A 16,882-nucleotide genomic window follows, 5' to 3' on the forward strand; every position below is an offset into this window, starting at 1 on the left:
AAGTGCTAAAATGGGAGATCCTTGGCTGCAGAATAATGGTTCCCAACCTTGGCTGCACATCTGGGGGGCTTTAAAAAAAAAAAGCCATGCCCAGGCCGCAGCAAAACAATTAAATCCAAATCTCTGGGGGTGGGAAGACTGGGCAACAGTGCTTTTTTAACTCCCGGATTATTTCAGCCTGAGGCCGAGGTTGCGAGCCGTGGCTCGAGTCTGCGTGCTTTTCAAAGCACTTTCACCTGCATCTTCTCATGGGCAAGGATGGGAGCTAATCAACCAGCTGGAGGTGGCTTAATGGGCAGTGATTGGAAAGCCTCGCAGTCTGGGGAGATGGGAAGAGAGTCTGTGGACACTGGGTATAAGCTTCCTTCTCTTTTTGGTGGAGCATTGTTAACAAGCTCACAGGGAACTCTCTCCCAAATTGAAGGGAGACAAAGCCCCGCTTCGGGGACACTGACCCTGGTTACAGCAACCAGCATGGCCAACAGCTCGTTACTCCACTTGCTGCCGTATCTCACAAGATGCCCTTTACCCCTACCCCCCACCCCAGATCTGGGAACCCAGACTCTGCCACCTCTCAGCACTGAATGTGTCAGGAAACCTCTGTCCCCTCAGAAACAGTCTTATGAAGCAACCAACACTGGCCCTTCATCAGAAGTCCCCCCACTCCTCCCCTCCACCTTCCCCTTCCTTCTCAGGGACCCAGTTCATTAAAATCATCTCCACTGAGTAAACGTCCAGAAGGATCAATGAACTGCTCCCATCCCCATTTTTATTCCTCTACTTGCAGACTTAACTTCTGATCAGAATAAGGTCAGAGGGTCACCTGTGTAAGGTGATAGAGCCCCAGCGAGGATAATCGACATCTTAGTGAGAGCTTGTATTTGATCGGCTAGGTTTTCTTGGGGATGCAAAAACAGCTTGCAGTTACTGATTTCTGCATCAGGAGCCTGCCAGCCTCTGGAACTAGGAACATCACGCTTCCCAGAAGCTTCCTGACCAGGGCCAGCCCTGGGACCCAAATGGCTGCATCCCACATGTATTAAGTTCACCTTAAAAGTGCATTCCGGTATACAGTAGGTGCAGACAAATACTGTTTGATTCCACTTGTAAAGGTGTACCTAGAATAGTCAGATTCATAGAGTCAGAAAGTATTCGTCCCTTGGTAGGCGCCGGGGTCAAGGGTGGGGGAGAATAGGGAGCTAGCGTTTAATGGGGACAGAGTTTCAGTTTAGGAAGGTGAAGGTTTTTAGGCTATGGATGATGGTGAGTTGTACAAGAATGTGAAGGCACTTAATGCCACAGAACTGCAGAGTTAAATATGGTTAAAATAGTATGTTTTATGTCATGTGACTTTTACCACAATAAAAAGTTTTTTTTTTAATCATAACAGAAAAAAGGGGCCGGGGGGGCTACATCCCAGTACTGGGAGATCTGAGGCCCCAGGAGGGGCCTGGGGGGAAGACGCAAAGACCCATTAAGTCACTGCACCTCGTAGACCATGTAGACACACTCTCCAAGGCATGGCTGTGACCCCAGACTGAACAGTTCCACCCCCTGCCCAAGTGATACCTAAGACAGTGGCTGTTCTCTCACCCAGCAGACACTGCAGGCACCTGCTGATTCTGCCCTCCTGCCAGCCAAGCCGCCGGCCCCCCCTCCTGCTGAGAGAACCTGGAATTTTCTCTGGGAACCATCCTCCCCCCAACTCTGAAGTCCCAGCTGTCCCCATGGGGCTGCCATTTACTGTGTCCATATCACAGCGGGCGTGAGACCCAGGCTGGGGACAATGCTGACTGTTGTCAGGATTTTAAAATCTTAATCTAAGATGTTTTAGTTGTAGGAACAGAGTTAGGTTAAATTGGTATCCTCCAGCTCAGGCCAGGAAACGTTGCTTTGACCCCCAGGCAACCTGCTGTCCACGCAAGATGAGAATTTCTTCCTATTCAGTATAGCACAGTACCACCTACTGGCCGTGGGCAGAGCATCCATTCCAGGGACGCCCTTCAGGGCTGTGAACTGGGTGGTTCACAGAAAGCAAGCAGGGAATTCTTTTTCTTTATACACGTCTTCCAGCTAATAAAGCTAGTCGAAATGGATAGAATTAAGGTCTCATGCTTTTTCAGTGCTTGATGAAAGTAATGGATGTAGACAGTGGTCATTGACAGCTGCTGAAAGTGTTAGGTGAAAAGTCTATGGAGGAGAAACAGTGAGGTGTCAATGCAGAGAAAGAAAAGAGACTAAAGAGCAGAAGAGAAAAATCCAGGAACAGCCACACCTCAGGGTCCCTTGACTCACAGCAAGGTCCCACAGCAGGACACCAACTGCAGGCCAGTGGTCTCCCTTCTCACGCTACGCAGAGAGCATCTCTAGTGCATGCTCTCTTCAGACCTGTAAAGGAAGACAACAGAGCTTCTACAGAAAAGCTTCACCCGAAGGAGTAATCAGAGATGAGTTATGCAGAACACAGAACAGCGGCCATAAAGGAAGACATTGGAAAACTGGATCATTAAAGCTGAGCACTCCCGTTCATCCAGGGAGAGTGGAAACACAGGACACTGAGATTTGCGCTCCATACATCTGACAAAGAATTCATAGCCAGCATGCCATAGAACTGCTGAATTCGACAGGAAAAGGACAGACAATCCAACTGTTGGGCAAAATGCTTGACAAGAACTTCATTTTTTCAAAAAGAATATCCAAATAGCCAATAAGCCTACAAAAGGCATCATTAGTTTTCAGGAGAATATGCATTAAAATACAGCAGAATTGGGTGCCCCTACATTCTCACCAGAATGTCTAAAATTTAAATAACTGGTTCTAAGTGTCGGGAGACTGTAGAGTAACTGGACTCCAAAACACTGTTGGAACAAAGTAAGCACATACAACCATTTTGGAACCATTTAAATAGCATATGTGTGTGCATGCATGCATGCTAAGTCACTTCAGTCATGTCCAGCTCTTTGTAACCCTGTGGACTGTAGCCCACCAAGCTCCTCTGTCCATGGGATTATCCAGGCAAGAATACTGGAGTGGGTTGCCATGCCCTCCTCTAGGGGATCTTACTGACCCAGGCATCAAACCTATGTCTCTCACTAGCGCCACCTGGGAAACCCTTTAACAGCATTGAGCAAAGCTAAATATAAATATATCCTCTGAGCTCCTCTGCTGTGAGGTCTGTGACTGCAGAAATGACTTATAAATGCAATAGGAGATGTGCTTATAGCAAATTTACTCGTAATATGGGAAACTGCAAACAGCCCAAACATTCGTCAGCTCCTAGATAAAGAAATTATACAGTAGTATAGCCATTCAGTAGAATTATTCTCAGCAACGTAAGAAGAAAAGGCTTCCCTGGTGGCTCAGATGGTAAAGAACTGTCTGCAATTCGGGAGACATGGGCTCAATCCCTGGGTCCAGAAGATTCCCTGGAGAAGGGAGCAGCTACCCACTCCAGTATTCTTGCCTGGAGAAGTCCATGGACAGAGGAACCTGGCGGGCCACAGTCCATGGGGGTCCCAAAGAGTTGGACACAACTGAGCGACTAACACACACAATGTAAGAGGACAAACTACTGATGCAACATGGGTGCTTCTCACACAGATAATATTAAACAAAAGAAGCCAGACTCAAATGAGTATATGTTGTATGATTCCATGTGTACAAAATTCAAAAACAGACAAACTAATGATGCTAGACATGAGAACAGAGATTATCTTGAAGGTGTTGGTAGTTTTGGTGAGGAAGGAATACTGGGGAGAAGGAATCCAGGGGGCTGAATCATGGTCTGTATCTTGATCTGAATGGTGGTTACATGGTGTATGCATTTGCAGAAGTTAACTAGGATCTGTACTTAACCACTTGTGGACTTAATTGTAGGTATGTTATACTTTATTTAAAAAACTGATTTGGAACTTAAGCATGGGATGATCAAGCTGGCACTGGAACACAATGTTCAATCTTAAAATCATGAAACAAATTGATATCCTATGCCTGCTTCCTAATGAAAGTTCACTTATAAAGTATCTTTATCCAGAAAGAAAAAAAATCCTGAATTCTTATGAAACTCTGGAGCTAAATCCCAATTAACAGAAAGCACAGAATTAGAGATTGGTAGGTTGAATGATTCTCAGATATGCAGTGAATGAGAACAACCCAGAATGTGGGGCTGTCTGCAGGGAAAATGACCCCATTTCCTCAACAAATAAATTGCCGGGAGGAAAAAATGAGACAGCAAAAAGAACCCACAGATTAAAATAAACTTGCAAGACTTGTCAACCAAATGCAGTGTGTGGACTTTGCTTGGATGAGGATTTGAAAAAGTCAACTGTAAGAAGAAGTCTGAAACAACCTGGGAAATTTGGACAGTACCTAGAAATTTGATTCCATTAAACTGTAGTGTTTATTTTAGGTGTAATGACAATGGTATTGTGTTTAGTTATTTATTTTTTTTAAAAAGGTCCTTTACATCCTTGGAAAAGTGGTTAATTCCAGAGCTGGTACAAGGGAGAAGTTACAGGACCAGTTAGAAAATCTCATGGTTCTAGAAAGTAAGGATGTGCTTGAAAAGGATTGGAGGAACCAGCCTGATGGAGCTCCTAATGGCCAAAGCAGGAACAATTTCAGCAACAAAATAAATATGGATACTATTTTGGCTCAAAGAAATGAAATTGATATGTATAAGTTTAAAGTGACATAAATAATATAAATAAATTTTCAAACAGTGGCTGAGAGTTCTCTCTTTAGAGCAGGATGTAGAAGGAAAGAGGGACGTGGAAACCAATTAGGCAGATGTCAGAGATGTCAGTTTGCTGACAAAGGTCCATAGAGACAAAGCTGTGGTCTTTCCAGGAGTCATGTATGGATATGAGAGTTGGACCATAAAGAAGGCTAAGTGCCAAAAATTGATGCTTTCAAACTGTGGTGCTGGAGAAGACTCTTGAGGGCCCCTTAGATAGCAAGGAGATCAAACCAGTCCATCCTAAAGGAAATCAACCTTGAATATTCATTGGAAGGACTGATGGTGAAGCTGAAGCTCCAATACTTTGGCCATCTGATGTGAAAAGCCGACTCACTGGAAGAGATCCCGATTCTGAGAAAGATTGAAGGCAGGAGGAGAAGGGGATGAGAGGATGAGATGGTTGGATGACATTACTGACTCGATGGACATGAGTTTGAGCAAATTCAGGGAGATGGTGAAGAACAGGGAAGCCTGGTGTTCTGGAGTTCGTGGGGTCAGAAAGAGTTGGACACGACTTAATAACTGAACAACAAGCAGCACAGTGAACACTGTTGCAGACAGGATCCATCAATCGACACTAGCAACAGCGGATAAAGCTTTGAGGAGAACAAGATAGTTACATAATCCCAGTGTATTTTTCCCAAGATACTTATTAACTACAAAGAGAAGTATCATAACTACATGGTGAAAAAAATCTGCCAGACATCCACCATCTTAATAAGCAACCAAGGTCAGCATCGCCAGCAGCAAGACAGTTCAACACCATGAACCTTCAAAGGAGGCGACCGCCTTTCCATGGTTTTCTTGCCAAAGTGCATAACCTCATGCTCAGTGATCAGATGAATCAAAATGAAAGCACTTTATACAATTTGTATTTTGTAATGACTTCTCAAATCGTGGATGGGGGACCATGGCTGTTTTCTACATCTCATTCTGTATTCCATATTCTGCAAAACAACTGACCAGTCCTCTTTGAAAGTGTCAAGGTCAAGAAAGACAAGGGAAGACTGAGGATGCAGCTCATAAGAAACACTGGAGATGTGATGCCTAAATGCTAGGTGGGTCCTGGACTGACTCCTGGACCAGAAGAAAGGACAGTTGTAGAAAAACTGGACACCTTGACCAAGGTCTGTAGTTTAGTCAATAGCATTATACCAGCGTTAACTTCCTGGTTTTGACCATCTGCTATGGTTATGTAAGACCTTCATATCAGGGGAGGTAAGCATGCAGAGAACTCTCTGTGCTATTTTTGCAGTGATTCTGTACAATTAAAATTAATCCAAAATAGTTTTATTTTGAAAGAGCCCTTATGAAGCCGTTTATCTCAAATTGGGACTGGAACCCAGCCAAAACCCATGGTCTTGGGTTTGTGACTAAGATCACAGACCTGTTTTCAGGACCTAATGAAACTCAGGTTCTTGGTCTCTCATTGCAGAAAGTATTCAGTGAGAGACAGAGTGATAGGTAGGAAGTGTATTTATTCAGAAAGAAACATGCTCCACAGACAGAGTGTGGGCCATAGCAGAGAGCGAGTGTGGCAGTCTCAAAATATGGTTATGATTCCCTTTTATGGGATGGGTAATTTCCTAGGCTAGTGAGTGGGAGGATTATTCCAACTATCTGGGGAAGGATTTCCAGGGGTTGGGCCACCGCCCACTTTTGGTCTTTGATGGTCCCCTTTGGAACTGCCATGGCACCTCTGGGTGTGTCATTTAGCTTGCTCATGTGTTGCAGTGAGCTTGAACTGAGGATCAAGGTTTAGTCAAGTTGACTTGTCTGCCCTCTAGTACCCATTTGGATCTAATCAGTTTATGCTGTGCCCTCTGGCTATGTCATTCTTTCCAAGGTTGTGCGCTGCCCCTTTCCCTCCTGTTTCATTTAGGTTTTAGAGATAAAGCATGAAATGCTAATAGATTGTCTAAGGCCAAATCCATCTTTGAGCATGACCCACACCCATCCCAGTTTTCCTGCAGACACTGCATGAGCTGTTTGTGTATTGAAAATTTTCCTGGTCGGGCCCCTTTGCATAAAGCTGCCGTATCAGGTTACCTCGTGAGGGCGGAGGTGAAGCTGGGAGAGCAAGCCGGGTTCCCATCACCTCTGGTCAGGTGATCTGTGGGCTCTGGGCTGCGTTTGCATCAGATAGAGGGGCTTGCCCGGGTGGAACATCCCGGCAAGGAGGGCTTGGGCAGCAGGTGTGACCAGGTGGTGTGAGCCATGCGCTGTGAGGGTGACCCAGACCCACCACCTGCCTCTCCTCTCCCTGCAGGAACGGGGGCGGCCGCAGCGGGACCTTCTGTGCCATCAGCATCGTCTGCGAGATGCTCCGGCACCAGCGGACGGTGGACGTCTTCCACGCCGTGAAGACGCTGAGGAACAACAAGCCCAACATGGTGGACCTGCTGGTAGGACCCTGTCCATCTGTCATCCCACTCGGGGTTGGGGTGCGGGGGCCGTTCCTGGTTAGCTCAGTCTGATCCCTGGTGGGAGAGGCTCGTGCTCAAGGTACATTCGCTTTGCTCGTCCCAGTTTTTCTCCCTCCTCCTCCCTTCCTCTTGCCTTTTCACCAGTAGGCTCCTCTCAACACATCTGACACGTGGAAATAGTGGAAACTCACAAGCGCACATCCTGATTAATTGCCATTCTCAGCAGCACCTTCCACATGCCTAAGCACTTCGTCTTCACGGAGAAGAAATAATCATAGCGCATGAAATGCCAGATTTTCAAATTACAGATTTTATAAATAGCTTAATCACCTAATATTTATCAAAGTTGGGTATTGGAGTTTGACATCCGGACGATTGCTTTTAATTATGGCGGGTATCTGAAGAGAGGATGAAAGAGGTGCAGAAACAAAGAATGAGGTAGAATGGTTTTCTTCGGGAATTTCATGAAATCTCTTTATTGTGCGGAGCTGTTGAAATGCCGACTGCTGTGACTTGAGAATAGGAGAACAGTTTAAAGGAGGAAGCTTTTCAATGAGGTTTTTGTATTTCTCTGTTAGTGGAGGAAGGATCTGAAGGAGACAGAGGGATTCATCCCGAGGTGGAGAGAGTGGACTGTGGTGGGGGGCAGGGGGGCTTCAGGAAGAGGTGGAGTCCCTGAAGAGCTTGGAAAGTGTGCTTCCCCGGCCCACAGCACTGCAGCCGGGGCTTAACATTGTCAGTAACGTAACAGGACTAAAGACGGAGCGGAGAGTCATTCTGAAGGTGAGGAAACAGTCGTGGCCCCGCCCTTGATGGCCAGCTCCTGGGACCCACCCGAGCCCTGCTCAGCATCCAGGGCCATCTGCTCCCCCCACAGATGTGCCAGGTGCTTCGTGAGCTGTTCTAGTTTCCAGATGCATGTGCTGCCCTGGGAATTTAACAAACAGGCACCTCTTCAGCCAGGTGCAGACTCTCAAAACCATCAGCAATTACCATGTTGGCTTCTTCGATTAAAGAGCTGTACCCCCCACACTGCTGCTCCCCACCTTGCCCTGGGTGGTTGCTGTTCAGTCACTAAGTCGTTTCCACCTCTTTGTGACCCTATGGACTGTAGCACACCAGGCTTCCCTGTCCTTCACTATCTCCTGGAGTTTGCTCAGACTCATATCCATTGAGTCGGTGATTCTACCTAACCATCTCATCCTCTCTTGACCCCTTCTCCTCCTGCCCTCAATCTTTCTCAGCATCAGGGTCTTTTCCAATGAGTCAGCTCTCATCAGGTGGCCAATGTTTTGCAGCTTCAGCTTCAGCATCAGTCCTTTCAATGAATATTCAGGGTTGATTTCCTTTAGGGTTGATTGCTTTGATCTTACTACAGTCCAAGGGACTCTAAAGGGTCTTCTTCAGCACCACAATTCAAAAGCATCAATTCTTCGGTGCTCAGTCTTCTTTATGGTCCAATTCTCACATCCATACATGACTACTGAAAAAAACCATAGCTTTGACTATATGGTCCTTTGTCAGCAAAGTGATATCTCTGCTTTTTAATATGGTGTCTAGGTTTGTTGTAGCTTTTCTTCCAAGGAGCAAGTGTCTTTTAATTTCATGACTGTCTCTGTCCATAGTGATTTTGGATCCCAAGAAAATAAAATCTGCCACTGTTTCCATATTTTCCCCATCCTGCCCTGGGGACGCCCCTCAAACCTGCCCTCTAGTCTTAGCTCTGCTCATTCAAGTGAAGTGAACTCAGATAACTTTGACATCGCCTTGAGCATGTCACTCGACTCTCCTGAGCCTGAGTTGTATAAACCAGGGGTGATGTTGGTTTGTTCAGATCATCCTCTGTGACGACATATGTGCAAGTGTTTTGGAAGCGCCCCAGGTGAGAAAGCCCATCCCTAAGACTGCAGGTGTCTACATGGCACAGTGTGACCAGCAGCCCACCTGGAGCAGGTAAAAAAATAAAGCACTGGGTGCAAACGAGGAGGCTTCGGGAGCAGAAGCATGTGTACATGTGGTGCTTATAAGTGCCTTTCACACAGTCCAGATTTCATGTGGATGGGCCAGGTTCTGTGCCCAGGCTTCACTGGTCAGAGGACTGTCTCACTTCCCAGGTTGTTCAGTCACTAAGTCGTGTCCGATGCTTTGTGACCCCATGGACTGACTGCAGCAGGCCAGGCTTCCCTGTCCACTATCTCCCGGGGTTTGCTCAGGCTCACATCCATTGAGTTGGTGATGCCATCTAAGCACTCCCTGGGACCCCCTGAATTTTAGAGTTCCCCCACCCAGAATTCTCCATCTTCTGGGCTGAGGGCAGTTAGAGGTGGCCCGAGTTTAGGACAGATAAGCAGATTGGCAGAGGCTGGAAACAAATGCATAAATGAAACTATTCTGTGACATCATTTGGTATTTAATGTCCTGATTCAGGGACAGGCATGTAGCTTCCAAACATTAGTTGTCATCTGAGTAAGGTCACCTTGACTTTTTTTAAAAAGTGTAATCTCCTTCTCACTGCAGCCTGACTTAAGCACATCGTTAGAAACAGACCCTTCCAGGCCTTTCCCCAAATGGCTCTGCTGAGCTTCCTTCACTCACGAGTGTTTTGGGCAAAAGCAGCGAGGCTTTTCCCAGATCCATGGTGCAGACTACAGTACGGGGTGCTTTTCCATGAAGGCAGCTCCTGACCACAGCTCACTTTCACATCATAACCTGGGCATTTCTCTGTTCATATGTGGCTCTGAAAGAGGAACAGGATCCTCGGATTCCCAGAACCCCAAAGGTCCGCACCAGTTTTATGATAAGCTCAGCGGCTGAGAAATGTAAGAAAGTCCTGCAATTTCCTGAGAAAAATGTCTGATGAATCTGTCACGGTGCCTCCTGGCGGGATAATAGATCTTATCTGGTGACCAGAGGGAAAATGTCACGGTGCTCTTTTCAGTGGGCTTGAAGCTTCTTGAGTTGAATCAGGGCTCTTATCGCTGGTGTGTTTGTTTTTGCTGTGAGTACAGTTTCTGTTTAGTTTGGCGCTCGTGTGTGTGTGTATGTATGTGTGTGTGTGTTGGCTGAGAGAACTAATTAAGGTCAGGGTGATAAAACCTGGTACAGTTTTATTGGGCATAAAAGAGCATCCAAGACTTGAGTCTCTCCTAAGTAGAGAATGTGATACCAGTAGCTGAGAAGCTCACTCCTAGCTGTCTCTTTGCAGGAGGAGGCGAGAGCCAGGGCTCCCTAGAGCAGACCCCATGCTGGCCACCAGGAGGCAGGCAGGTGGGCGTGGGGACCCTGGCCAGGCCCCTCTGGGTCTGCTCATCCTTCCATTCAGACCCCAAAACATGCTGCCACAACCCCCATCCCCCCATCTCCCTATCAGGGCAGGATGAATGTTCCAAAGGGATCAAAGTGGGCCCATCTCCATCTCCCCTTGAGGCTCTGATTATTTTTCCAAATTGCATTTGAGTTAGAAACTTCCTCATCCATTTTGAAGCATGGCACTCTCAAGGGAGAGTCCGAGGGCCTACAGATTTATTTCTTCAAATGTTTAGGTCTGGAGGCTCCAGGGAAAAGGCAGTGGATTGCCAGGAAGCAAAATCATTTTAACACAAGACTAGATGTCTTGATGGTCTTTCCTAGTGACACAGTGGTAAAAGATCCAATGCCAATACAGGAGGCCCAGGTTCAATCCTGGGTCGGAAAGATCCCCTGGAGGAGGAAAGTGGCAACCCACTCCAGTATTCTTGCCTGGGAGAGCCCATAGACAGAGGAGCCTGGCAGGTTACAGTCCATAGGGTTACAAAAGAGTCCGACAGGATTGATCGACTAAACAACAAGATGTTTTGATGCAGCAAGACCACTAGGTTTGTCTCCTGACCCCTCTTGCTGCCAGCTTCTCAGTGATCCACCTCTTCAGCCAGCCCCCAGCCCTCATCAAAGGCCTGGATCCCTGAGGGGCCCACTGCCACAGTGCAGCCTGAGATTGGCGCTACTGACCTGGTCAGACATAGACGGGGTCCCCCGCGCTGAGCCACTTTGCATCTCTTATGGTTGCTGGGAAACCAGCTGCTTCAACACACAGTCCTCTCTCACCTTTGCTTCTGCACTTGGCTTTGAAGTTCCCAGGTCTCCGTGTTAACAGACAAGCAGCCTTTAGGAGCCAGATCTTACCCGAGAAAGTTACTGTCCCCGGGAGGCGGTGGGAGCTCTGGCCAACGTGCTGACTTGACACACTCAGTTGTTGTGGAGTGGTTCCCTCGACCACGGTGATCAGCACGGCTGTGGCCTCTTGGAGTGAGCGCGGCTGAGTCTGTGCGATCAGAACGCTTGCAATCCGTTGTCAGCAAGTTTCAAGGGTACAATTCCATGTAACTAACTCTGGTCGCCGTGCTGTATGGTAGAGCTGCGGAATTCACTGCTCTTATAACTGAAAAGCTGCACCCTCACCAGCGTCACTCCACTTGCCCCTCCCCCCACAACGACAGTTCTAGTCTCTATCTCCATGACATTGACTTCTCTTTAATGGGACCTTTAAAAAATTCTGAGCCCCAGGCCCACCCCAGAGGCTGATCCAGGTGACGCAGACCTGGCTGCAGCAGCCGTGGGACAAGCGCCCCAGGTGACCTGATGTGCAGCCGAGGTTAAGTTCATGGATGGTCTAGAAAGGCCCTCGGCCCGTCCACACGTTGAATCACCTGGGGCGCTCCACAGATACAGGAGCCAGGCCGCGCCCCAGAAGACGGGGGTAGACAGAGCCCGTGTGATGTGCCACAGGTGAGAAACTCGGCTCAGAAGGATAAGAGGCTGGCCACGCCCGTGGCGGGGCAGGCCAAGCCCACTTCCCATTTCTTCTCTTTACTGAACCCGAGAACGGGGACCCGAGCTGCTCCCTGGACCAGGGAAGGCGGTGGCCACAGGCTGATGGGTCTGATTAGAGAGCCAGATGCACGGACTGCATGTGGCCTTGGAAAGGGAAAAAGTGCTTCAGACTCTTTCAAGACTATACCGAGTGTGACGACTCATCCATCTATCGTCAGAGACAGGCAGCTGCCCCCTGGGGGTCTCATAGGCACAGAGGTTGGTCACCTGGTGCGACCCCCTGGGAACACTGATCCATACAGTCCCACCTGAGGTTATTGGCGCATGGGCCCACTTCCCCTCCTGGCAGGCACGTTGGGCAGAAGCATCTTTCTGCTTGTCAGCAAGGATCCAGCTGAGACTGAAGCTGGTGTTCGTTTCCAAAAGCAGGTGTGTGTGAAGGGGCGGGGAGGGGGAAGCTCTGCCCCAGGTGAGCGCACAATCTCTTTGAAACTTCTCAGGCAACATGGGGTGTTTGAAGTGACAGGCTGACTGTGGGGCCACGTTCTGCAGACAAAGGCACTGTCTGGCCCTTGGGGGAGCTGCCTGCAGCTGCCCGCCAGCACCGAGGCCTCCCATGCCCTCCCTGAGGGCGAGGACTCTTACAGCCTGACCTCACATGGGGTACCCTTTCAAGTTTCACATTCTCCCCATTTTGTGAGAGCAAGGGGCATCTGAAGCGAAGGTGGGGGCAGGGATCTTGAAGAGGAGTTGCCAGTTACCCTGGTTTCGGTCCAGCACAAAAATGCTCACATCATCAGCTAACATCACCCAGGTTGGGAGATCCTGGGACCAAAGCATAAACGCCCTTTCTCCCCTGAAGCAGAGATGGCTCATATGGCTTAACTATACTGTTCAAAAGCGAGGAAACCACCAAAGACGGGCTGTACCTGGTGATCAAGTGTAATCAGGTTCCAAGTGGGAAGATTTCAGGTGTTTTTCGAGGTGCGTGGGGAAGGGGACCAGCAATTTGTGCTCCTTCTGCTCATTCCCTGTACGGAACCAGTCATCACAGAGTCTGTGGAGCTAGCAGCCTACTTAGGAGGGATGAGATGAGAGAGAGAACTCATTTTGAAAAACTGTAGTCACGCCTATGACGGGGCACCTTCAGTGACCCCTCCCCCCACACAGCCGCCCCTTGGGATGAACCCGAAACCCCTTCCAGGCTTCCTCACTCACCTTGACCCAAGGCAGCAGCCACGTGGCCCTGTAAGTGCATCTTACTGTGTTAAGGATCAGCAGTAAAGAAGCTGCCTGCCAATCCAAGAGACGCAGGTTTGATTCCTGGGTCGGGAAGATCCCCTGGAGGAGGAAATGGCAAGCCACTCCAGTATTTTTGCCTGGACAGAGGAGCCTGGTGGGTTACAGTCCATGGGGTTGCAGAGTCGGACACGACTGAGCATGCATAGCACTCTGTTAAGAGGACGGTCCATAGTCAGCACTGAAACTAACTGCACAGCTAGCTTTGTACAAAATCACGTTTCTGCAAGAAGGAACTGATCTCTTAGGTTTCCACGAAAAAGAAAAAAAGAATTGTCTGTGCGATTCACAAAAACAGCAGTGACTGGAGCTCGCCTCAGCCAGTGTCAGCCGTGAGCTGACAGTGTCAGGATTTGGCATTCAAGTGGTTTCTTGTAAATATTCTGAAAATAGAAGTATCAGATCCCAAAATAATAAATCCTAGAATGTGAATTGGAGGCTTGTGCAGGTGCTGGTCCGGGATCTGAGAAAGCCGCGCTCAAGAGAAATGAGTTCACTGCCCCGTTAAGAACTGGGATGTGGCTCCCAGGGGGCATCAGACGTTGCCCCCAGTGCCTGTCCCTGTTCTGCCATCTCTACCCGGGCAGCCTGCTAGGAGGACCACAGTCAGGAGGCCCACGGGCTTTATCATTCAGACTGGGAAACTTTTGAGAGCGAACAAGGCTTCAACTATCCATTCCATCAAGATAACAGGCATCAGTCGAGACTGTCCTGGGCAATCCAAGGTACTCAATATCCACCTCCCCCAGTCCACATGCTCCTCCTCCAGCTCCCCATCACCTGCCAGCCTCTCACATCTCCCCTGAGAACTGCTGCTCCCCCCTACACTGCATCCAAATTGGGGACCATTCATGGGCCCCACTCAGCTCTGCCTCTTGGGGGCCCTTAGGTCCCTATCTCATCCTCCTCTTTGGACCATGGACTTCTCAGAGTCAGGAGGCAGGTGAAGGTGCTTGGTACTTAAGAGGGGCTTAATAACCGCTCATAAACTGGAGGGAGTCCTGCTGACTGATAATCAGAGGTAGAGCCGGGCCATGCGTGAAGCCATGTTTACTCACTGAGCAAATTGTGAAGGCTCCAGCCTCCCTCCCCATCCACCTCTTGGCTTTCCCATAATTTGTCCTCAGGGTGTTGATATGACAGGTGCACTTACACGTGTGGACAAACACGTGTGTTCCAGTTGTCTGGAACTTTCCAAGAAGTCTCACAAGCGTAGATTTCAGAATACTCTTTCATCGACCTTGTGTGAAGTATCTACAAACAGTGAATACGCGTGTGGTCCAGGACTGTGACGGCCTGGCTCGTTTCTGATTCACCTCCTTCTTGGGTTGATTGCTTCCAATTAAACCCCTAATCGGGGCTTCCGAGGTGACTCAGCGGTAAAGAATCTGCCTGCCAGTAGAGGAGATGCAGGTTCGATCCCTGAGTCTGGAAGATCCCCTGGAGAAGGAAACAGCAACCCACTCCAGTATTCTTGCCTGGACAATCCCACGGACAGAGGAGCCTGGCGGGCTACAGTCCATGGGGTCACACAGAGTCAGACTTGACTGAGCACGCATTCACGCACAGCATCATTGTTGTCAGAGAAATGGGACCTGCTATGGCGGCGCTGATGTTGTGTCCCTTCTGTGTTCCAGGATCAGTACAAGTTCTGCTATGAGGTAGCCCTAGAGTACTTGAACACTGGCTGACGGCATGAAGAGCCCCGCACACCAACCTGCCATCCTGCGTAGCCAGGACGCGTGCCACGGTGTTTGTGCCGATGAGATGAAGACAGCTCCATATGCTTATTTTGCTTTGCCTAATTGGCTCTTTTTAAAAAAGAGTCCAAGAAAAAAAAGTGTTTATAAAACTGCTTGCACTGCCCGATTCCCAACAGTGCTGCTGCCTGACCGAAACCCACCCACAGCACCCAGTGGTCCAACCCTGTCCTCCTGGGCACCGGCCCCTTCGAGCAGCGTGGACAGATGGTAAATTGAAGAGCACAATTATATTCTTATGAAGGAATTTGTACCTTTGGGGTATTATTTTGTGGCCCGTGAACGTTTGTTATTGTCACAGCTGAGTGTACATTTTCGTTCTGTGGAGAATGCTACCTGGCATTATGATAATATATTATTTTAGTTAATATTTGTATTTTAACATGTTGCATAATATATGTAGCTTTCCAAGACTAACAGATAAACATATAATGAACCAAGAGATGTTGTATGAGTTGTCGTTTCTATCAGATTTGTATCGTTTCCGAGGGAAAAGCTCGGGAGGCGTTCGGTTCGGGAAGGCGGAGGTCGGCGATCAGGTTCACGGATCTGAAGTTCTTCCTGTGTGTTTATATTGTAAATATTTTTGATTTCATCAGATTATTTATTCATTAAAAGAAATTTTTGTGAAGCGCGGTGAGTGACAATCATTTTTATCCAGCCCTGGAAATGATTTGCTGTATGATGCTACCTGTGTGAATTCTCAGCTCAATAAATAAAGACGCGTGAGCAGTGTGGTGTCTGCCTGTGTCCTGACACCCCGCGGGGCAGCTCTGGGCACTCCTGGCCTCGGGCAGAGAAACCGTGGCTGGTCTGCTGGATTGGAGCAGGTGGACTTAGGATTTCAGAGATATCTTTTGTCAGGGAGAAATCGAGACCCATCCTGAGCTCTTCCTACGAGCCCCAGAGGCCACCGGCCGGTGAGCTCTGACCTGGCAGGCAGGTCTGACAGGAGCTCTGGGCTGGACTCCAGAGTGGTGACTTTCTGAGCAGGAGGAGAAGCCTCTGCCTTTCTCTGGGTGGGGCATCCCATCCTTTCCAGCTTCACTCATGCCTGAAACTCATTGACAGAACACTCTTTAGAGAGTGGCAGGACCAGAGTGCATTTGAGCTGGACACCACACTGGACAGATGTTTCTTGCAGGAGAAAGGACTGCAACCCAAGGGCCCTGCTGACCTCTGAAGGAGGAGGAAGCCGGGAGAGGACACACACCGAGTGTAAGCTGAGCCAGGCTGTGTGAAATGACCTCTGGGTGATGGGGAAGGTCCTCTGAGAACACCCGTCTGTGCTGAAAACTCTGCGGGGCCTTCCTCTAGTAGCAGCAGGTCCTCCCCCAATGGTGTGACTGGACATAGTTTGGAGCCACTGAGCAATCCGATAGCTGAAAGACTCTGTCACAAGAGACTGAGGAACGTGTCCAAAGTCGCCCAGCCTCGGTGCCAGCTGCCTCCGGGGCCCGGGGGAGGCGGGGGCAGTGTCCTAGCACCGCACCTGTGTCATTTATCCAACACTCAGGGTAGGACTGTCCCAGGGGCTTCCCTGGTGGCTCAGTTAGTAAAGAGTCTGCCTGCCAGTGCAGGAGAAGTAAGAGACGCGGGATCGATCCCTGGGTCCGGAAGATCACCTGGAGAAGGGAATGGCAACCCACTCCAGTATTCTTGCCTGGGAAATCCCATGGACAGAGGAGCCTAGTTGGCTACAGTCCAAGGGGTCATAAAGAGTCGGACATGACTGAATGACTAACACAGGGTAGGACCTGCCCCTCCTGTGAGACAGGACACAGCCCACCGCCCACTCTAGGCATCTCGGTGACTAAGAACGACAAGGTCAGAGGTTGTCCATCAAGGGC

The 16,882-nt window shown here is 48.9% G+C and overlaps 1 protein-coding gene across 6 annotated transcripts in view; it reads left to right on the forward strand.

The window, feature by feature from the left end:
• PTPRM (protein tyrosine phosphatase receptor type M) overlaps positions 1-15,766 on the forward strand; it is a 640,041-nt gene extending 624,275 nt beyond the window's left edge. For all 6 annotated transcript variants that reach the window (XM_043443664.1, XM_043443666.1, XM_043443661.1 and 3 more), the window contains 2 exons: positions 7,008-7,143; positions 14,910-15,766. In XM_043443664.1, the coding sequence (XP_043299599.1) occupies positions 7,008-7,143; positions 14,910-14,963 (190 nt within the window). In that variant the 3' untranslated portion in view covers positions 14,964-15,766. The remainder of the gene's footprint in view (positions 1-7,007; positions 7,144-14,909) is intronic.
• The last annotated feature ends 1,116 nt before the right edge of the window (positions 15,767-16,882 follow it).

Source organism: Cervus canadensis, chromosome 23 (genome assembly GCF_019320065.1).
Source record: "Cervus canadensis isolate Bull #8, Minnesota chromosome 23, ASM1932006v1, whole genome shotgun sequence".
Lineage (NCBI taxonomy): Eukaryota > Metazoa > Chordata > Mammalia > Artiodactyla > Cervidae > Cervus > Cervus canadensis.